Raw genomic sequence first — 17,240 nt, forward strand, 5'->3', positions numbered from 1 at the left:
CGCGTGTATAATTATGATACCAATATGTCATTTACATATAATATACAGTGGTGTTCCCATGAATTTTTTTGAGAGTATACTATATCATCAAATACGCATGTATTATGGATTTATGGGTATACGCAGTTACCCATAATATTGAAAAAAAATCTTGAGAGTATACGGCGTATATGTAGTATACCCTATGGGAACACCCCTGATAATATAGCAAATAGATACAGCCAATACCTAAGGCTGATCGAATATTTCGATAATTCGATTAATCTTATTAGTTATTACTAATTATACAAGAAGCGTATAATTTTTTTTATTTCATAAATTGGCCATTTTTATAAACAGCTATATAGATATAGAAAATAAAATAAAAAAATAACAATAATAATAATTTATAATTTTATATAAAATTTTCTAGTATAAAACCCTTTTATTTACATCGGTACTTTGATTTTAGTAAAAGATACAAATGATAAATATCTAATTATGGTGAAACCATCATATAAGTGGAGATCAGGGAGGGTCTTAGCCTGAAGCCTCTCCCCTAAATAAATAATTTTAGGATAAAACCTCCTAAAAATATTAAACAAACAGTATTATACTTTTGTACAAGTTACAGCATTTTTTATTTTTATTTAATATTCTTATACTTAGAATTATTATGAACGTATATCTATATACTATATATTTACCAATTTATTTTTTACGATATCATACCTGATTATTTTATAAATATTTCGTAGGTAAGTATGAAATTTATATTATAAAATTACAAATGAAATATTTACTTTATAGGATTTACCGGGCTTAAATAATTGCTAACAACGTTTAAGGTCAGAAATGATAGTTGCTAAGAATTATCTAGTTTCAGAGGGGGAACTTATACTAACTTAGATTTTTTATGCCCGGGGAAAATATTAAAATTACGCCCAAACATAGACCAAAACTACAATTATTTTTTAATAATTGGAATTCAAATTACAAAAATACTACATACTTATTGACTTTTAAACACATAATAAGTTATATAGGTAACTAACAAAGTTAAAAATATCAAGTTAGTTCTTATACTCATAGAATCGTATTACCTACTTATGTTACAATAATTAAACTCAGTCCCGTACTCCCACATATATGAGGGGGGTTAGGGGTTCAAACTTCCCTCGAAATGTTTAAAGTATAGGTATATATCATAGATAATACATATATATATATGTATTATCTATGGTATATATTTATAATATAAAATAAATAATAACTACACACTTTTTAGTTCATTTATTAAAAATATTTTACCCCCCCCTCCAGAAAATTGATCCTGGATACGTGCTTGATTAAGCTAATTAAAAGTTATTCTGATTTTTACACAACCATTTGCTAACTATTAAAATTAGTAATAGCAAACTTATTTAATTAAATGAAAGAACCTTTTTATCGAAAAAAAAAATGTTTATATAGAAATGTGATATTTAAAAATGCACGATAGAGGTAAAGTATACACACTAAAAAAATGTATATCATAATAATATTATTTTTATATTTTTTATTCTATTGTGAAATTTGGAATTTAATATAAAATATAGAGTATTATTGTTTAGACTAGAGCCCCTCGTCAGTTGTGGGCCCACTGGGCCCGTGGCGGTTGCCCGCGGCCTTTCCTACCCAGTATTTACGCCACCGAGCATCAATACATGATGCCTAGTTACAATCAGAATCTTAATTATTATTATAGTATATTAGTATATACGGTATGTCGGTATACATATACTTAACGAATCCAATCATAATCTTACCTAGATTACTAGAACGATGTCTAGATCGATGACCAAAATGACATAGTGGTATAGTATTATTATTCATAATATATGTTCTTTTTAATTTTCATTATTACTTATTAGTCTGTCTCTATGTAATATATGCACTGTCGTCTGTCGATCGTCGACGTACGCCGACCGCGCAGCTACGCGCTCTATAATAATATTTAACTATAGAATAACCATTAAATTATTTTACGTATGGTTTTATTTTTAATTCATATAAACGTGGTCATCGCCAAATCTTAAATAAATTATGTAAAATAAAAATAGTTTTTTAACTTCTAACATCAAAAATTAAATAAAGAACCACAAAAAAATTACATCCACTAAAATTTTACGGCCGGGAATCAATCTCCGGCTCCTCCCTCCCCCTAGTACCGTCACTAACTAGTTGAACCTGAAAGAGGCGATATTGAAGATACCTATTAAAATATTCTTTTAATATTTCACCTCAACTATTTTCTAATTTTTATTAAATGACCCAACATGCATTAACATTACTTATTATTAATTGCAGCAACGTGCAAAAGAAGTTTTCCTGCATAGCAGGAAAATAAAAACATGGCCAAGAACATCTATGCAACAAAAATAATTTAATGAATTTTTAATATTATATATTGAAAAATGTAATACTAAAGTTGTAAGTAATGGAATTATTTTAAATACATTTAACAAAAAGTGTAATGGATTAATAAAAAATGGTAATTGTATTTTATTCTTTTTTATGTTTGAATTAAGTATTTTAATTATTATGATAATGAGATCCTTCCACTATTTTTATGAGTTATTTTATGAGTTGTAAATAAAAAAGTTGGGCAAGTGGGTATCGCTCTGCTGTATAGTAGAGACTAGAGATGGAGGTCACTTTAATGAATGTGTTAAATTATTTGAATACAATGACAGGTATCATTGCATATGAAAAACGATTCTGAATGGAGATGATTTGTCATGATATTATTACTAGGGCTAGGGACTTCATGCCCTAAAAAACCTTAAAATATGCATGTATTTATGTCATAAAGAATCACTAAATATGATGCTATTAAAATATGCATTTAAAAAAAGTATATTCCTTTTTTCAGGTTTGTTGTCATCTTACATTGAATTTTAGTTTTAAAAAACAATTTAAATTGAATACATTTGAATATTTTTAAAATAGTACTAATTACCTTGAGCTTGAGCATTACATTGAACTAATGTCTATTAGATATTTTTTTTATTTGGGAATTAAAAACTTACCCATTCATATAAATAATTGTTCAAATATGCAATTATAAATTAAAAATGGTCAAATATGTAAAATATTTATATATAACTATAAATTTTAAATATTAATTCGTATTGCTATGAAACAAATTTTTATATAACTTAGCTATGTTTTCAATGATTATTTAAAAACATGCACATTCCTAGAAGTCCTGAGCCCTAATTATTACCTATATTTAAATTGTATTATATCGTTACTTTACGCGATTTCGTTAAAAATTATATTTCATATGTTCATAAAATTTTTTCTGTATTGACGTTGGAATTTTTTTTACAGTTCTTTGAAGTAAAAGTTATGGGCTTTTACCTTAAATATAATTCACAAATATGTTATGAATTTTAAACTTCAAAATTCCTTTCAAATTGTCGCTATTTTAACTATAAATGCTTATAAACAAAAATTGTGACTAACGATTTTTGATTTTTTTTTTTTTTTACTGCGATAAGTACAACTTATAATAAACCTGGTATTAAATTTTAAAGATTTTTTGGAGTGCCAAATTTTTTTTATAGGCATTTCAAAAAAAATAAAACCTAGAAAAATCGAAAATTGTAATTGTCTATAAATAGCTTAAAAAAGTCAAAATATTTTGAAAATTTAATCGTAAATATACAACGCTAATATGAAACATTTGGTGAAAATTTCAAGTATTTACAATGAATCGTTTTTGAGTTACAGCAAAATAAAAAAATTCGATTTTGTCGAAAATTGGTTATGTGTAAAAATTCTTGTTTTTCCGTTACTTTTTTAGGGTTTTTCTTGACGCTTTTGAAAACTACTGGAAATTGTCTACTTTTGACCCCTCCCCTTCCCACAAAGTATCAACTAGATTCGTTTTCCTTTTCAAAGAGGGGATGAAGTCAAAAATCAAAGCATTATTTAATTTCTACTCCAAAACGTGATGACAGACATAAAAATAAAAAAACACATCATTATAAAATCAATACATTCATGATTCATCACTCCGATATCTAAAATTAATTTGTTGGGGCATGGGGCAAAGCCCCAGCGGATCTGTTTACCAGCAAGTATTTGAGCCCTTTCAATATTTCACAGGTTCTCCGCGGCCTCCGCCTATTGGTAAAATATATTCAATATTATAATATTAATAATCATTGAGTGATGACAGTTATTTAGATTGTAATTTGTGCAGGATATATCGCTTGGATCTACGAATGTAAGACATATTCAAATATTTAATTATATGAAGTATAAGTAGATACAGTTTAAGTTTGTCTGTATATGTTTTATAATTATGTTTTTTTGCAATACAAATTTAAGACTTTAAGAGTTGCGGATCCGCGTAATCCGCGTGGGAAACATTTGTTTGAAAATACTGCTCCAAGTACCTATAACATTTACTCATTTGTTAAACTGATCACGTTCTGTTGAAACGGTTGATTCTCTCTATATTTTCGACCATATTCAAACATCCCAGTGGCGATTATTATTTGTTATTTTTACTATTAATTTTCTTTCGTAAACACCATACAAATCGCAAGGCAGTAAATATACAAGCATTGTTTTTATATTGCATAAAATCAATGATACAAAAGGCATGACGACGAAGAGTAGAGTTTGCCGAGTAAGAATAAATTACGAAAGTCGGATAAAAACGGTAAGAGAAAAAGACAAGGTAGTACGTCATTAATTATTGTTTGTCGTGCAGGTACGCGTATGCATAAATACAACGGTCCGCCGTCGTTGCGTGCGGTGCGCAGCGTTGCGGTACGGACCGCGATCGCCGAACACGTTCGTCGTCGGCGGCCGACGGGGCGCCCGTGTTTTTATTATTATTATTATTGTTGTCGGTATTTTTTTTTTTTTTTGTTTTCGTCCGGCCCGCCCCCACCGCCGACGATTGCACACACCACCCCGCACGGCACACCCCCCGAACGCCACCCGCCTACCCGCCGACTGCCGTGCGTGCGCGCGCCGTGCGCGTACCTATACCACAGCACGGCGGACACGGTAGCGGTGGCAGCAGTACCCAATCCATTCCGCGGCGCACGTACACGCGCACGCAGACGACTACGACAGTGTCAGTAACAAAACGCATTCGCCGCGAACGGGTGGCGTTGAGCACGTCCCGAGTGTTTGTGTTAGTGCGTGTGCGCGTCGCTCGTGTGTGTATGTACATATAATACATATATATATATATACACATAACAATAACACACTGTATAGGTAAATATTCGCACCGTGTGTACCGTGTGTGTGATGAACGTCAGCAGTTGTGGTCGTAGCTCATCGGCAGACGAACCACCGACGTACGGCCGTCAGTCCGGTTAGTGTAAACTGCGTGTGCGCCCCCGTCCCGTCGCTTCGCCGCCGGCCGTTACACTCGTTCACGACAAGACGTCGACGACGACGACGACGTCGGTGATGCCGAGCGGCTGCCCGTCCGCCGCCGCCGACGACCACTGTTTCTTCTACTCCTGAACCGCGGCCACGGCCACGACCGCGACGACGACGTCGACGGCTGAATCTCCGGACGCGACCACCACCGCCGCCGCCGCCGCCTCCTTATCAACAATCATGAGGTGAGTCTCGCACAGACTTCGTCGTCGTCGTGCTCGGGGGGCGAGATTTTTAATGACGTTATCGCGTCCGTCGTCCTGCCCGCCCCGTGTCCCGCAGCAGGTACCCACCCCGCCTACCGCTGTAATATTTTTATTCGCGATATTATGTTTCCCTCTTGATTACGTAGTGCGTGCGTTTTTGCCGCCCCGCGCGTATCCGAACTGCGTCTCATCGGCACCACCGCGGGCACACCCCACCCACCCCCCCGCGGGTGGATCAGTGCCGTATTGTTCGGGGACGACGTGATCGCGTTTTGCCGGTTACGATGTGCACAATCTCTGGATAGAGTGTCTCGCCAATTCCGCCGCTCCGGTGCGGTTTTCGTCCATATTTCCGTGGGGCGCGTCACTTCATCACCCCCGTCGCGGCCACTACCCGGGCACGGACGCAGACGTCCTTTTCGTTGGGTATCGCCATCGTGTCCTGCCGATATCGTGTCCCGTTGAAGTCTGCCCGTCCAGGCAGTGCAGGTGTGCGACAAAATTCTTCCGCGCCACTGTTGTAAAAACCTCCCGACGACGACGACGACGACAATATGTCTGTCCCGCCTTCGAATTCGTCGTACGACATTTGGTAAGCGTCGTTTTCCTTCATGTCTTTCTATTTATTTCCTATTCGTCGGATACCAGAGTCGCGGTTAAGCTTTTATTTCGTGTTTTACGGAGGTCCGCTCCCCCTCCCATCATTCGAACGAAACGGTCCTCATTTTTCACTCGGCCCAAACACGTCTCTTTTATCTTATCTATACTTCCTATAATATAATGTATACAAGAATGTCAGATATCTTAATGCGAGAATAATGTTTTTTTTATTCGAACCATTAAATTCAGTTTTCATATTTATCTTTAATTATTATTTTTTTTTTACGAAATAGTTGACAATGAAGTAGATAGTCTGTGTCATTAAAATATTAGACCTTCCTGGAATATCGTGACCACGTTTTACCATTTCTGAACCAATTAATACAATTATACATTTATCTATGAGTCATATCAAAAATTTCTAATACCAATTAGCTGACAAATATCAAAAGTATTTGTTATCTTGGTGATTAACTAATATAATAATAATGACTAATGAGAGTAATTTTGTATAATATATTAAAATATGTTTGAAATGTCAATTATTACTATATGATTGTTAATTATTGATTGTAAAATGAATTAAAATATTATATTTTATTGAATAATAAAAAATTTGCGTGTACAAGTTTACCAATTGTGCCTATAATAAAAGTATTAAACATTATTTAGTACACAAATTTACTTCCAATAATATTTTATGCTCATTGGGTACCTAATTTATTTCACCTATAAAATATTTACTGAGTATCATCTACTGTGTCATTTGTTTTTTGTTTATTGTTATATATGTAGGCTATTTAATTGAACCTAAACCATATAACTGTAAACATTTAAGTCAAACTCAACAAATAAAACAGGAAGTTGATAATAGAATTCTTAAATCACAATAAAATATCACATAAAAAATGAATGCTATCCAATGTAATTTTTTATGTTTATTATATTTATAAAAAGTATCACCCACATATAGTAGTTAGTAGATAATAATATATAAATATATAAATATAATACAATGTTGCATAAAATAAAAATGCCCACCAATATGATTTTTTATGTTAATTATCTTTATAGTAAGTAATAAGTACCACCCACATATAATTAATAGATTATATTTCATTTGACATCTATTTTATGGATATTTTGTTTTTATACTATGAATATATGTTATTTTTTTATGATTTCACCAAATTTTTATTACTATATTTTAAATTAAATGATATTTATGAAAATAATTATCAATATTTTAATATTTTTAAATTTTATTTACTGATTATGAAATATATTTTTATTTTTATTTCTTTTAAGGGTAATAATAGTAATAACATAATATATATTATTACTATCTCTCTTGATATTATTGTCCAATAATAAAAATATTTCGTTGTGTTTTTTACATATGTTCTACTGTGTTTGTATCTGGGCCGTATTTAGAGTTGTGAAGGCTCCTAATCATTTTTTAAATTAAATAGGTTAAATTATTTCTTTTCTTTCAAAAGTTTCAATAATTTATTGCAAGAAAAAATAACAAAATAAAATAAAATACAAGAAATAAATCAAATTAAGATATGACATTAACAAATGTTGCAAGCTTTTTTTTGCGGCCTAATAGAATGAAATAATAAAACAATTCTAAGAATTCTGTAGTTTGCCATTTACTGGAAGTTTGAATTACACTTTCATATCGATCTGCTAATGCCTTTTATCTGGTTTAAGATGAAAATGTATACATTATTCAATTTTTAAAGCAGTTATAAAATTGTTTGTTATTTCATTAATATAATTTTGTATATTTTAATATATTATTTGGTATCATTAGAACATTCTATTATGGGTTGTGGCCTGTGTGTGTGTCCTCTCATGTAAAGGCCTGAGGCTATAATCCCTGGTTGCTCCTTCCTAAATTTGGCTCTAGTTTATATTATTATTTTTTCCTGTAAATCTGAATTTTTAGCTATCTAAATATAATAGAAAAATAATAAATAATAATTGTAATTAATATACTAAATTTTAACTTGCAAAGTATTACATCTAACTTGGTAATTTATTTTAGTACATTTATATTTTTTTAAGATTTTGTATTACTGATTTACATGTTTCGTTATTAAAGTTGAAAAAAAAAGTTATAAAAGGAATAGACGTGAAATAGCCTTGTGTCAATTTTTTTTGTTTTCCATCTAACAAGTCCTCTGTACCAAAATAAAAGGCACTTTTGGGTTATCTCGACTACCAATATATCTCCATGACTACCTTGTATAATCTTCTGGGTTATCTTGATTATCACAATTTTTTACCACATAATATTGAATTAATGTTTAGTTATTTATATATTATATTTATTATGTATTTATAAAGAAAAAGTCCAAAAAAAATATTTTTAAAATTTAAGTAATTAAAAAAAAATAAGACAAATACAAATAAAATGTTAACTAATGAAATAAATACCTACTTATTTGTATTATAGTTAGGTACTTAGATAGTAAATTTATCATTGAATATATAATTAAATTGTATATTACAATGATGATACTGATTCCAATGTGATAATATAAATTTATAAATAGATTGACTATTTTATTTACTCAACAGTATATTCAGAAGCATGGTGAACAACGTTTGTCTAATACAATTGCTTAGCTCTAGAAATTTATGTTGAGCTTAAAAATTAAAATTTATGTGGATGAATGTATAGTTAATACTTAATTAAAATAGTATTTTTTTATATTGTCGATGGCGTATGTCCTATAATGAAAATTCTAGATTACCATTCAGTTTTAGATTATATATTATGTTGTAGTGGGTGGGTCATTATTTAAATACTTAGCTTAGGGTTTGAAATATGCTCGCCACACCACTGAGTATATTATCAGGATATAACAAGTAGACTTGTAAATATTTGGGTATTCGAGATAACCTGAAAGTATTAAATAAAGTAATCAAGATATTGCCTATATGTTATCTGTAAAAACAAGTAATAGGTAGAAAAGAAAAAAAACTTAAATTACAAATATTATAGTTGTAAAATGTATTAAGTTTGTTTTAATAGGTTATGCTACTTAGCTGTTGATATAGTTTAACACTTTTATTATAAATTATTTCAGTGAAACAAGTATTACATCAGCCAGAGCGTCTGTGATGATTTATGATGACAACAGCAAAAAATGGGTTCCAAGTGGAACATCATCAGGCCTTAGTAAAGTACACATTTTTAAACATGTGATCAATAATACATTCCGTGTAGTTGGAAGAAAACTACAAGACCATGAGGTATTTTTAAAATTAATATTGTTATGCCTAATATTAAAAATATGAAAGTTAATTCTTTTTTGCTGCCTATAATATTTTATCACAAATTTTGGGTTTTGTTTTTTTTTTTATATAAATCCATTCTTAATATTACAATTTTTTATCAAAATAATTAATAAAATTATTTATTAGAAATCTATTTTTATTCTACATTTTTACTTCACTTCAAATTAAATTTCATTAAAAGTATAAAATTGTTATGTTCCTTCATTATAACTTATCCTGTGTTCATACTTCAATTAAAACAGTGCATACAATATTCTTTTTCTTATACTATATATTTGTGTTCTAATGTTTTGTACAGGTTGTTATTAACTGTGTCATTTTAAAGACTCTAAAATATAATCAAGCTACAACAACATTCCACCAATGGAGGGATAATAAACATGTATATGGTTTGAATTTTAGTAGCAAAGAAGATGCTGATTCTTTTGCTCGAGCTATGGTGTATGCTCTTGAGGTATTTTACATTTATTTAGTTATTATTTACTTATAAATGTACTTATTTATTGCATATTATTATACTTGGAAAAATGGTAAAAAAAAAAACAAAGGTTTACTAAGCGTTTTTTAAATTTAGGTTCTAGATTCTGTATCCAGGAATAATATTAATAATCCTCACAATCATATATTACCTCCAGCACCTCCTATATATCAACAAGCAAATGGACAATATGATGAAGATATGGGATACAGGTATTCTATCATAAATGTATTTTATACATAAAATAAATTGCTATTATCTAATTGCTTATTTAACTCAGAGATTGGTGTACAAATAATGTGCCTAATCATTTTAGAAGCATGACGAAAGATGATGCTGCCATTATCCAAGAAAGAAGAATGTCTCAGCAAAATCAAAGTAAGTTGTGATTGTGAATTAAATATTTTTCTTATAATAATTAAACACGTGTATGATATTTTATGGAATAAAAATAATTTTGTGGTGTTTAGTCGTTAGCACAACAAACGGTTTACCAACCATTCCACCTGCACCTCCTCAGTTGCCTACTTCAGGTCACCATCGCACATCATCGGCTCCGCCAGCACCAGTTCCTCCTCCTCCTCCACCAGGTATGTCTAACCCAATGCCTCCTCAACCACCTCCAATGCCTGGCAGTCTACCGAGACCTAGTAGTAATGGAGAACCTGATCAAAGCGAATCTGTTGCTGACCAGACATCGTCTTTAGCTATACAGTTACAGGCGGCTCGTTTAAAACGTACCAATAAGGTATGCTACTATAATATTATTATAAGACCTTAAGTCTGAAATTTAATGTTTACGTTTTTCAATTTCATTAACATTATAGCAGCATCCAGCCGAAAATAGTGGCTCGTCTACGAGTAGTGCTAGCAGTGGTGGAAGTGGAAATTATGGGACCCTTGGTAGAAATGCAAATGGTGGCCAAACTGGTATGGCATCAATGATGGATGAAATGGCACGTACATTAGCAAGACGTCGAGCTGCTGTTGAAAAGAAAGAACCAATTGATTGTCCTCAAGTAAATATTTATTTGATATTTAAATAATATTATTCAATATGACGCTAAATATATATTTAAGAGCATCATTAATTCATATACTCATGTTCTTATCTTAAAATTTAGTTTAATGTATAAATATAATGTTTTATTAAAAGACATCAGTGCTCAATTAATTAGACAGTACATTTGACATACATTAAAGAAAAATGTTCCATACAATAATTTTCTTTATTTTTCTCATAGGATGAAAGTGTATCACCTGGTGACAAAAAAAATTGGAATCGTAATGATAGTCAAAAAAGCTCATTAAATGGTTGTGAAAGTCCTAAACTTGGCCGAAAACAATTGTCTGCTACTTCCACTGAAGACTTGATAGCATCTAAGTCTTTTGGAGACAATTGTATATCAAATATATCATTAGAGTTACAGACATTAAAACAAGATATACTACGTGAAATACGCAAAGAATTGAACCGAATGAAATTGGACATCATTGAAAGTAAATACATTTTTATTTATTCTGATTTAACTCATTATAATTCATAGTTTTAATCCAGTGTTGTTATTCTAAGAATTTAACATATGACACTGTTTTCATGAATCGTAATGAACTATTTATACCTAAGTGAATACTAACCTCGAACAATTTAATAATTTTCAGGCGTAAAAGTAGAGATAAGCAAAAGATAAATGAACAACAATCTATCAAACAAGTATCAAATTACTAATATTCATTTTCAATTTTATATTGATTCGATGCTTGTTCTTTTTCTATTAAGTGAACATTTTCGAACTGAATCTCATTTTATTACTGTTATATGATTTAGGTACACTCATAGATAATATTATTGTAAACCTATTTATGACTTAACTCATTTATAGCTACTTAATTTAAACTATTTCTTACATAATCAAGTTATTATGTAGCGCATATTTTTTATATCAAAATTGTTTTTTTTTTATGTGAGTGTAATCACCTTATGATTTAAGTGTGAACAATTTGTATTATATTATTTATGAAAAAATAAAAAGCATGGTAAACGCTTCATTTTATGTATTTAAATACTCATGTATTAAATTTTTTATGATAATTATTAATTATTACTTTTGACAATGATAAGATAATTTATAATAAGTGATGGCATCATTATGTATGCACACGTTGAATATGCTCAAGATATTGTATCTTAAATAAATACAACATTAATAAATATCATAAATAAAACGTGTCATATCTGGAAGGAAATGTTCAATAATAATATTTTTTTAGGTACTTTTTGGTTGTCCTTACTATACAGTAAACTAACTATTGTCATCTCAATTTGGTTATCGCATTCGAACACTTGTATAATACACAGTGTTGGGTAGTAACATAATATGTGTTACTCGTTACTATTATTTTGGGGTAACGGTAAGAGTAACGACGTTTATTATTTAGAAGTAATTTACCAGAAGAATGCGTTACATTATAAATTTAATTATATTTTAATGTTTTGGGGGGATATATATCGCAGTGTTACGAGAACACTTTTGTGGGCAGTCCTTCCCCTCGTATCCGCATCAGAAAATGTATCTTAATTAATTATATAATATGTAATTACAACATTTTCTCAGTATATTGTATAGAAAAAAATGTTACTCTGCAATGCATAATCTAATTTTAATGAATTGGTCATGAGTTTAACCACATCAATTCAACCAAATATCTATCAAGATGAGATGTTATTTGTTATTGCGTCATGTAGTCAATTTCTATAACCAGTTTGAGAATGAATAAAATGATATACAGTAGAATCTACTTAATTGGGACATATTGGGCGGTGACCTATTTGTCCTCATCAACCGACTGTCCTGATTAACCGAATAACTAATAAACTAAGACTATGCAATCTGTCCTTATTAAGCGGTTGTCCTCTTTATGTGGTGTAGCGGATTCTACTGTACATGGTTTGCAGTTAGATGATTAAAACCAGTGTTTTCTACTTCTTACTTAATCTAAACTATGTCAATAACAATAATTTATATTGTTGGTAATTGCATCTTAAAGTGTATCTGTATTCTTTAGTCAGCAGTCCCGTCTTTAACCTCCTACTTCCTCCGGAAGTAAAAATATTGAACACAAATAATTGGGCAGTTGTGTTAACCGATAAGTACTTTTATTTATATGCATAATACATTTTTCATATTGATAGTTACAATAATATTAATGCGCTATTTCTACCTTTGATTGATTGGAAGTAAGTTGACTAACATGGTTTTATAGATTGATTGAAGCTTGTTTCATAGCTGTATTAATCCTATTATTGAACTGATCTAATAGTTATTTGTTTAATTTGTTGTAGTTAAAATAGCAAATCGACAAGTACATTATTATATTATTAATGATATCATCATAACAGTGTAAAAATAAAGATGTTTTTCACATATTTTTAAATTGTAAGCAATGAAAACATTTCTTTTTCTATAATAATTTTTTTTAATAAATTTCAATAACTTTAAACGCTAACGGTTTTGTAAAAATATATTAATAGAAATAATTTTATAATATTAAATATTAATGTTGTAACATAGGTATAAAAAATAATTTTAATAACATGATCAAGCATTAAATAGCATTGAGTATAAATGAGCAAAAGCAAGTTTTGGAAAGTATAGAAAAGTTTTTAAAATTAATTAAGTGATGAATAAAAACATAGACTATTCCTTCATAGATTCTTCAGTTGGCTGTGCTGATGGTTTTGGCTGTCCATCATCTCCAATCTTTTTAGTTCCTGATACAATATCATCAATCCGTACCAATAATATGGCAGTTTCAATTGCAGTTTTGTATACTTGAGATTTAACTACAATTGGTTCCCATACCTTCAGATCTTTCATATTGCACATTTCTCCAGTTTCACCATTAATACCCCAATACTCATTGCCTTTGACTGAGTGTTTGGCTCTTAACGATGTCATTGTTCTTATAGTGCTAACACCACAATTTTGTAAAAGAGTACGCGGTATCACTTCCAATGCTTGAACAACAGCTTTATAGGGCCACTGGACGACACCTGCTATATTTGAGCTTTTTTTCACTAACGCTTGTGATATAGCCATTTCAATGGAACCACCGCCTGTAACTAATCTTGGGTTCAACATAATGTTTTTAGCTACATGCAAAGCGTCTTGTAAATTTCTTTCTACCTCGTTCAATATATCTTTGCTTGGTCCCCTAAGTAATATAGTACAGGCTTTTGGATTGATGCATTCAGTAATAAATGTGAAATATTCATCACCAATCTTTTTAACTTCAAAACGACCGGCTTCCGTTCCAACATGAATTTCACGAAGTTCATCAGTTCGTGTCACAATCGTAGCATTACAAGCTCTTGCAATACGATTGTTATCAGATTTTCTTAAACGTCTTAACACGGATATATTTGCTTTCATTAAATAATGTTGTGCTAGATCAGAAACTCCTTTTTCAGTACATACTAAGTCTGGTTTTAATGCAATAATATCATTGCAAATTTGTTCAATAAACTCTTCTTCAATCTGTAATAACCTAGTGAAGTCGGTTTCTTTAACAATTTCTACTTCTGTTTGACTTTCGCCTTTTTTAAACTCCAAGGAACAATCTAAAAGAATAATTCTGGGGTTTTTGATTAATCTTCTCATTTTAGGATGCGTGATATCTTTGTTCAACATAATGCCATTTAATAATTCAGAATCTTCAATTGCGCCACCAGGCACTTTCTCTACCTTGGCATACCTCTTTATATCAATTTCAGTACGACCATCTTCCTTAATTCTCACTGTTTTTACAGCATTCAAAGCAATGCTGCATGCTAAGTCTGACCAGGTACCTATAAATTTAGTACCTATACATGATTGAATTACTTCAATCAGTTTATTTTCATCATCCATAGGTAAAGGAATACTGAACTCTTTATCTAAAATGTTTAACATATCTTCAAGGGCTTGGCGATATGCCCTAATGATTACAGTTGGATGAATTTTTTGTTCCAAAAATTGTTCAGCAACACCTAAAATTTCCCCAGCAAGTACCACAACTGAAGTAGTACCATCACCAACTTCTTCATCCTGTGTACGAGCAATCTCAATAAATGACTTGGCTGCTGGATGCTGGACAGTGATTTCTCGTAGAATTGCATTTCCATCATTAGTCATTACAATTCCGCCCATTGGATCCATTAACATTTTAAGCATAGCTCTGGGCCCGATACATGTACGCACCACATCTGCAATTGCTTTACCTGAAATTATATTCCAATAAATATTGACTAAAAATATATTTAAAGGAATAAAATTAAAATTTAATTTAGCTTTTACCTTGGGAAAATCAATAAATAAAAAAATTATAATCAGTGTAAATTTATTTCTTAAAAATGTATTAAGATAAGATATTTCTAATAATATAAAATTTAAAGCGATTAATTATTAATTAGTAATTATAACCTGTATTTAAATACTGTATACTTTATGTAATACTTAAGAAGTAAATAATAAAAAAAAATTATTACTTTAATGAATTTTTGTGTATAATCTAAATGATTCTAACTTATTGAACCCTGTCAAATGACATGTTTTGCCATTGATATTGAGTGAGTATCACATAATATACCTTATTATTTTTTTCATTGTAACTAACAAAGAAATATTTATATTTTAACAACTTACAAAAAATATCATTTTTTTTATACAAAACATCCTATTTAAAATGATAAAAATTAAAGCCAATTTATAAAAAGATTCTTTTTACCTAAACTACACAAATATTATTTTCTTTTGCTTTCCTCAAATTGATTATTAGGTATCTATATGTCATGTTATGATATTATTCATCTTGGCTTGAGTAATCTACTGTACTATGCTCATGCAACACGATATGCATGTATATTAAGTGACGTATACATATTAGGGATATTAATGACTGCAGATTGACAAATCATCAAAAATTAATCATAAAATTTGTTTATTTACAAAATTATAATTAGAAACATGATACCAGTGACTGTAATACTATAATTTGGCCAATGTGTTTTGGTTATGTAAAATTGATAATACATGATTTTCAACACATTTTCTCACGGGCCTGCCGCCAAAGTATAAAATAACTAATGTTATATAAAAAGTAGTTAATATATTTATACATTTATATTTATTATTACATTTGACTAGAAGTTAAAATCCATTGATACAAGAGTGCAAAAATACCAGATATAAGACATATTCTTACCTGCGGCTATATTTTCTTTCTGGACTTTATGTCCAAATTTTCTTTTGGTGTTAGTGTTCAACACCAAAACTGGAGCGCCGTTCTGTGACATCATTTTCGTAAAAACGTACGACGAACAAATAACAATTATTACAAAAGTTAATAGTGAAACCGTAAATTATCTCGTACACGAGGAGTAAATAATGTATAAGCCGGTAGCCGCAATATTGCATACGGCATTTGTAAATCATAATGATAAATGATAATCTTTTATCAAATAAATGTGATAACACGATTGGTTACGGGAGTACAATCGAATTATTCGATAGTTGTATGTAAAGTGTTTGTCATTTTATCGTTTTCTCTTTACTGTTTAGTGTTTACTCGTTTATTGTCAGTCGAACACAAGTAACAATTCACAACAAAATACAGTAATGATCACAATTTTTGAGTTTAGGATGATTTAATCATCAACAACACATTATTTACGACGAAGGTCCAACATTTAGTATTAATGTAAAAAAATCAATTTGTTAATGGTGGTGCAATATGTATCTATTGACTGTAAACTTATAAATAATTATAATCAATGGCAATACCTACTTGCTATATTCTTAGGTTTTAGACACTTTTAAGACTTATAGTAGTCAGCAGTCACTTGTGACTTGTCAATGCCTTAGTATTGTCATCGGCCATCGGTTTACTGGTCGTATGATGGTAGGAAGCGACTACTGCTTGCAATCGGAAATTTAGTAAAATAGATGGGTCGGTTAATTTTATTGACATTTGATACTTGTTGCTGTTCAACTGTTGTTGGGCTATTATTTTAAAATAAAATGAGTAATAAGAGAAAAAAAATTATTCTGCGAGTTTAGCGGTTTTATTTTTAAAATGTTATTGGACTATTATTGGACGTATAATGGAAATAATATGAAATACAATTTAAGATGGCTACTAAAAGTCTAAAAATATTTTAGATTAGCTAC

General features: G+C 30.3%; 2 protein-coding genes across 5 annotated transcripts; one reads left to right on the forward strand and one right to left on the reverse strand.

The window, feature by feature from the left end:
* Positions 1-5,072: 5,072 nt before the first annotated feature.
* Positions 5,073-12,081, forward strand: LOC132924181 (protein enabled). 4 transcript variants are annotated; one of them, XM_060988325.1, is made up of 9 exons: positions 5,073-5,621; positions 9,344-9,509; positions 9,853-10,008; positions 10,129-10,244; positions 10,313-10,410; positions 10,503-10,780; positions 10,860-11,051; positions 11,277-11,532; positions 11,695-12,081. In XM_060988325.1, the coding sequence occupies exons 1-9, from the start codon at positions 5,617-5,619 to the stop codon at positions 11,721-11,723; spliced, it is 1,296 nt and encodes a 431-aa protein (XP_060844308.1). In that variant the 5' UTR covers positions 5,073-5,616; the 3' UTR covers positions 11,724-12,081. The 4 variants fall into 4 exon arrangements, with proteins under 4 accessions (XP_060844308.1, XP_060844306.1, XP_060844309.1 ...); XM_060988323.1 differs by lacking the exon at positions 5,073-5,621 and adding an exon at positions 5,656-6,234 and having other exon boundaries at positions 10,863-11,051; XM_060988326.1 differs by lacking the exon at positions 5,073-5,621 and adding an exon at positions 5,658-6,234 and having other exon boundaries at positions 10,349-10,410.
* A 1,075-nt stretch (positions 12,082-13,156) lies between these two features.
* Positions 13,157-16,495, reverse strand: LOC132924180 (T-complex protein 1 subunit gamma-like). The gene is made up of 2 exons (XM_060988321.1): positions 16,276-16,495; positions 13,157-15,292 (listed from the first exon to the last, which is right to left on the reverse strand). Exons 1-2 carry the CDS (start codon positions 16,367-16,369, stop codon positions 13,731-13,733), a joined length of 1,656 nt encoding a protein of 551 aa, XP_060844304.1. The 5' UTR covers positions 16,370-16,495; the 3' UTR covers positions 13,157-13,730.
* Positions 16,496-17,240: the final 745 nt, after the last annotated feature.

Source organism: Rhopalosiphum padi, chromosome 3 (genome assembly GCF_020882245.1).
Source record: "Rhopalosiphum padi isolate XX-2018 chromosome 3, ASM2088224v1, whole genome shotgun sequence".
In the NCBI taxonomy this organism is placed as follows: Eukaryota; Metazoa; Arthropoda; class Insecta; order Hemiptera; family Aphididae; genus Rhopalosiphum; species Rhopalosiphum padi.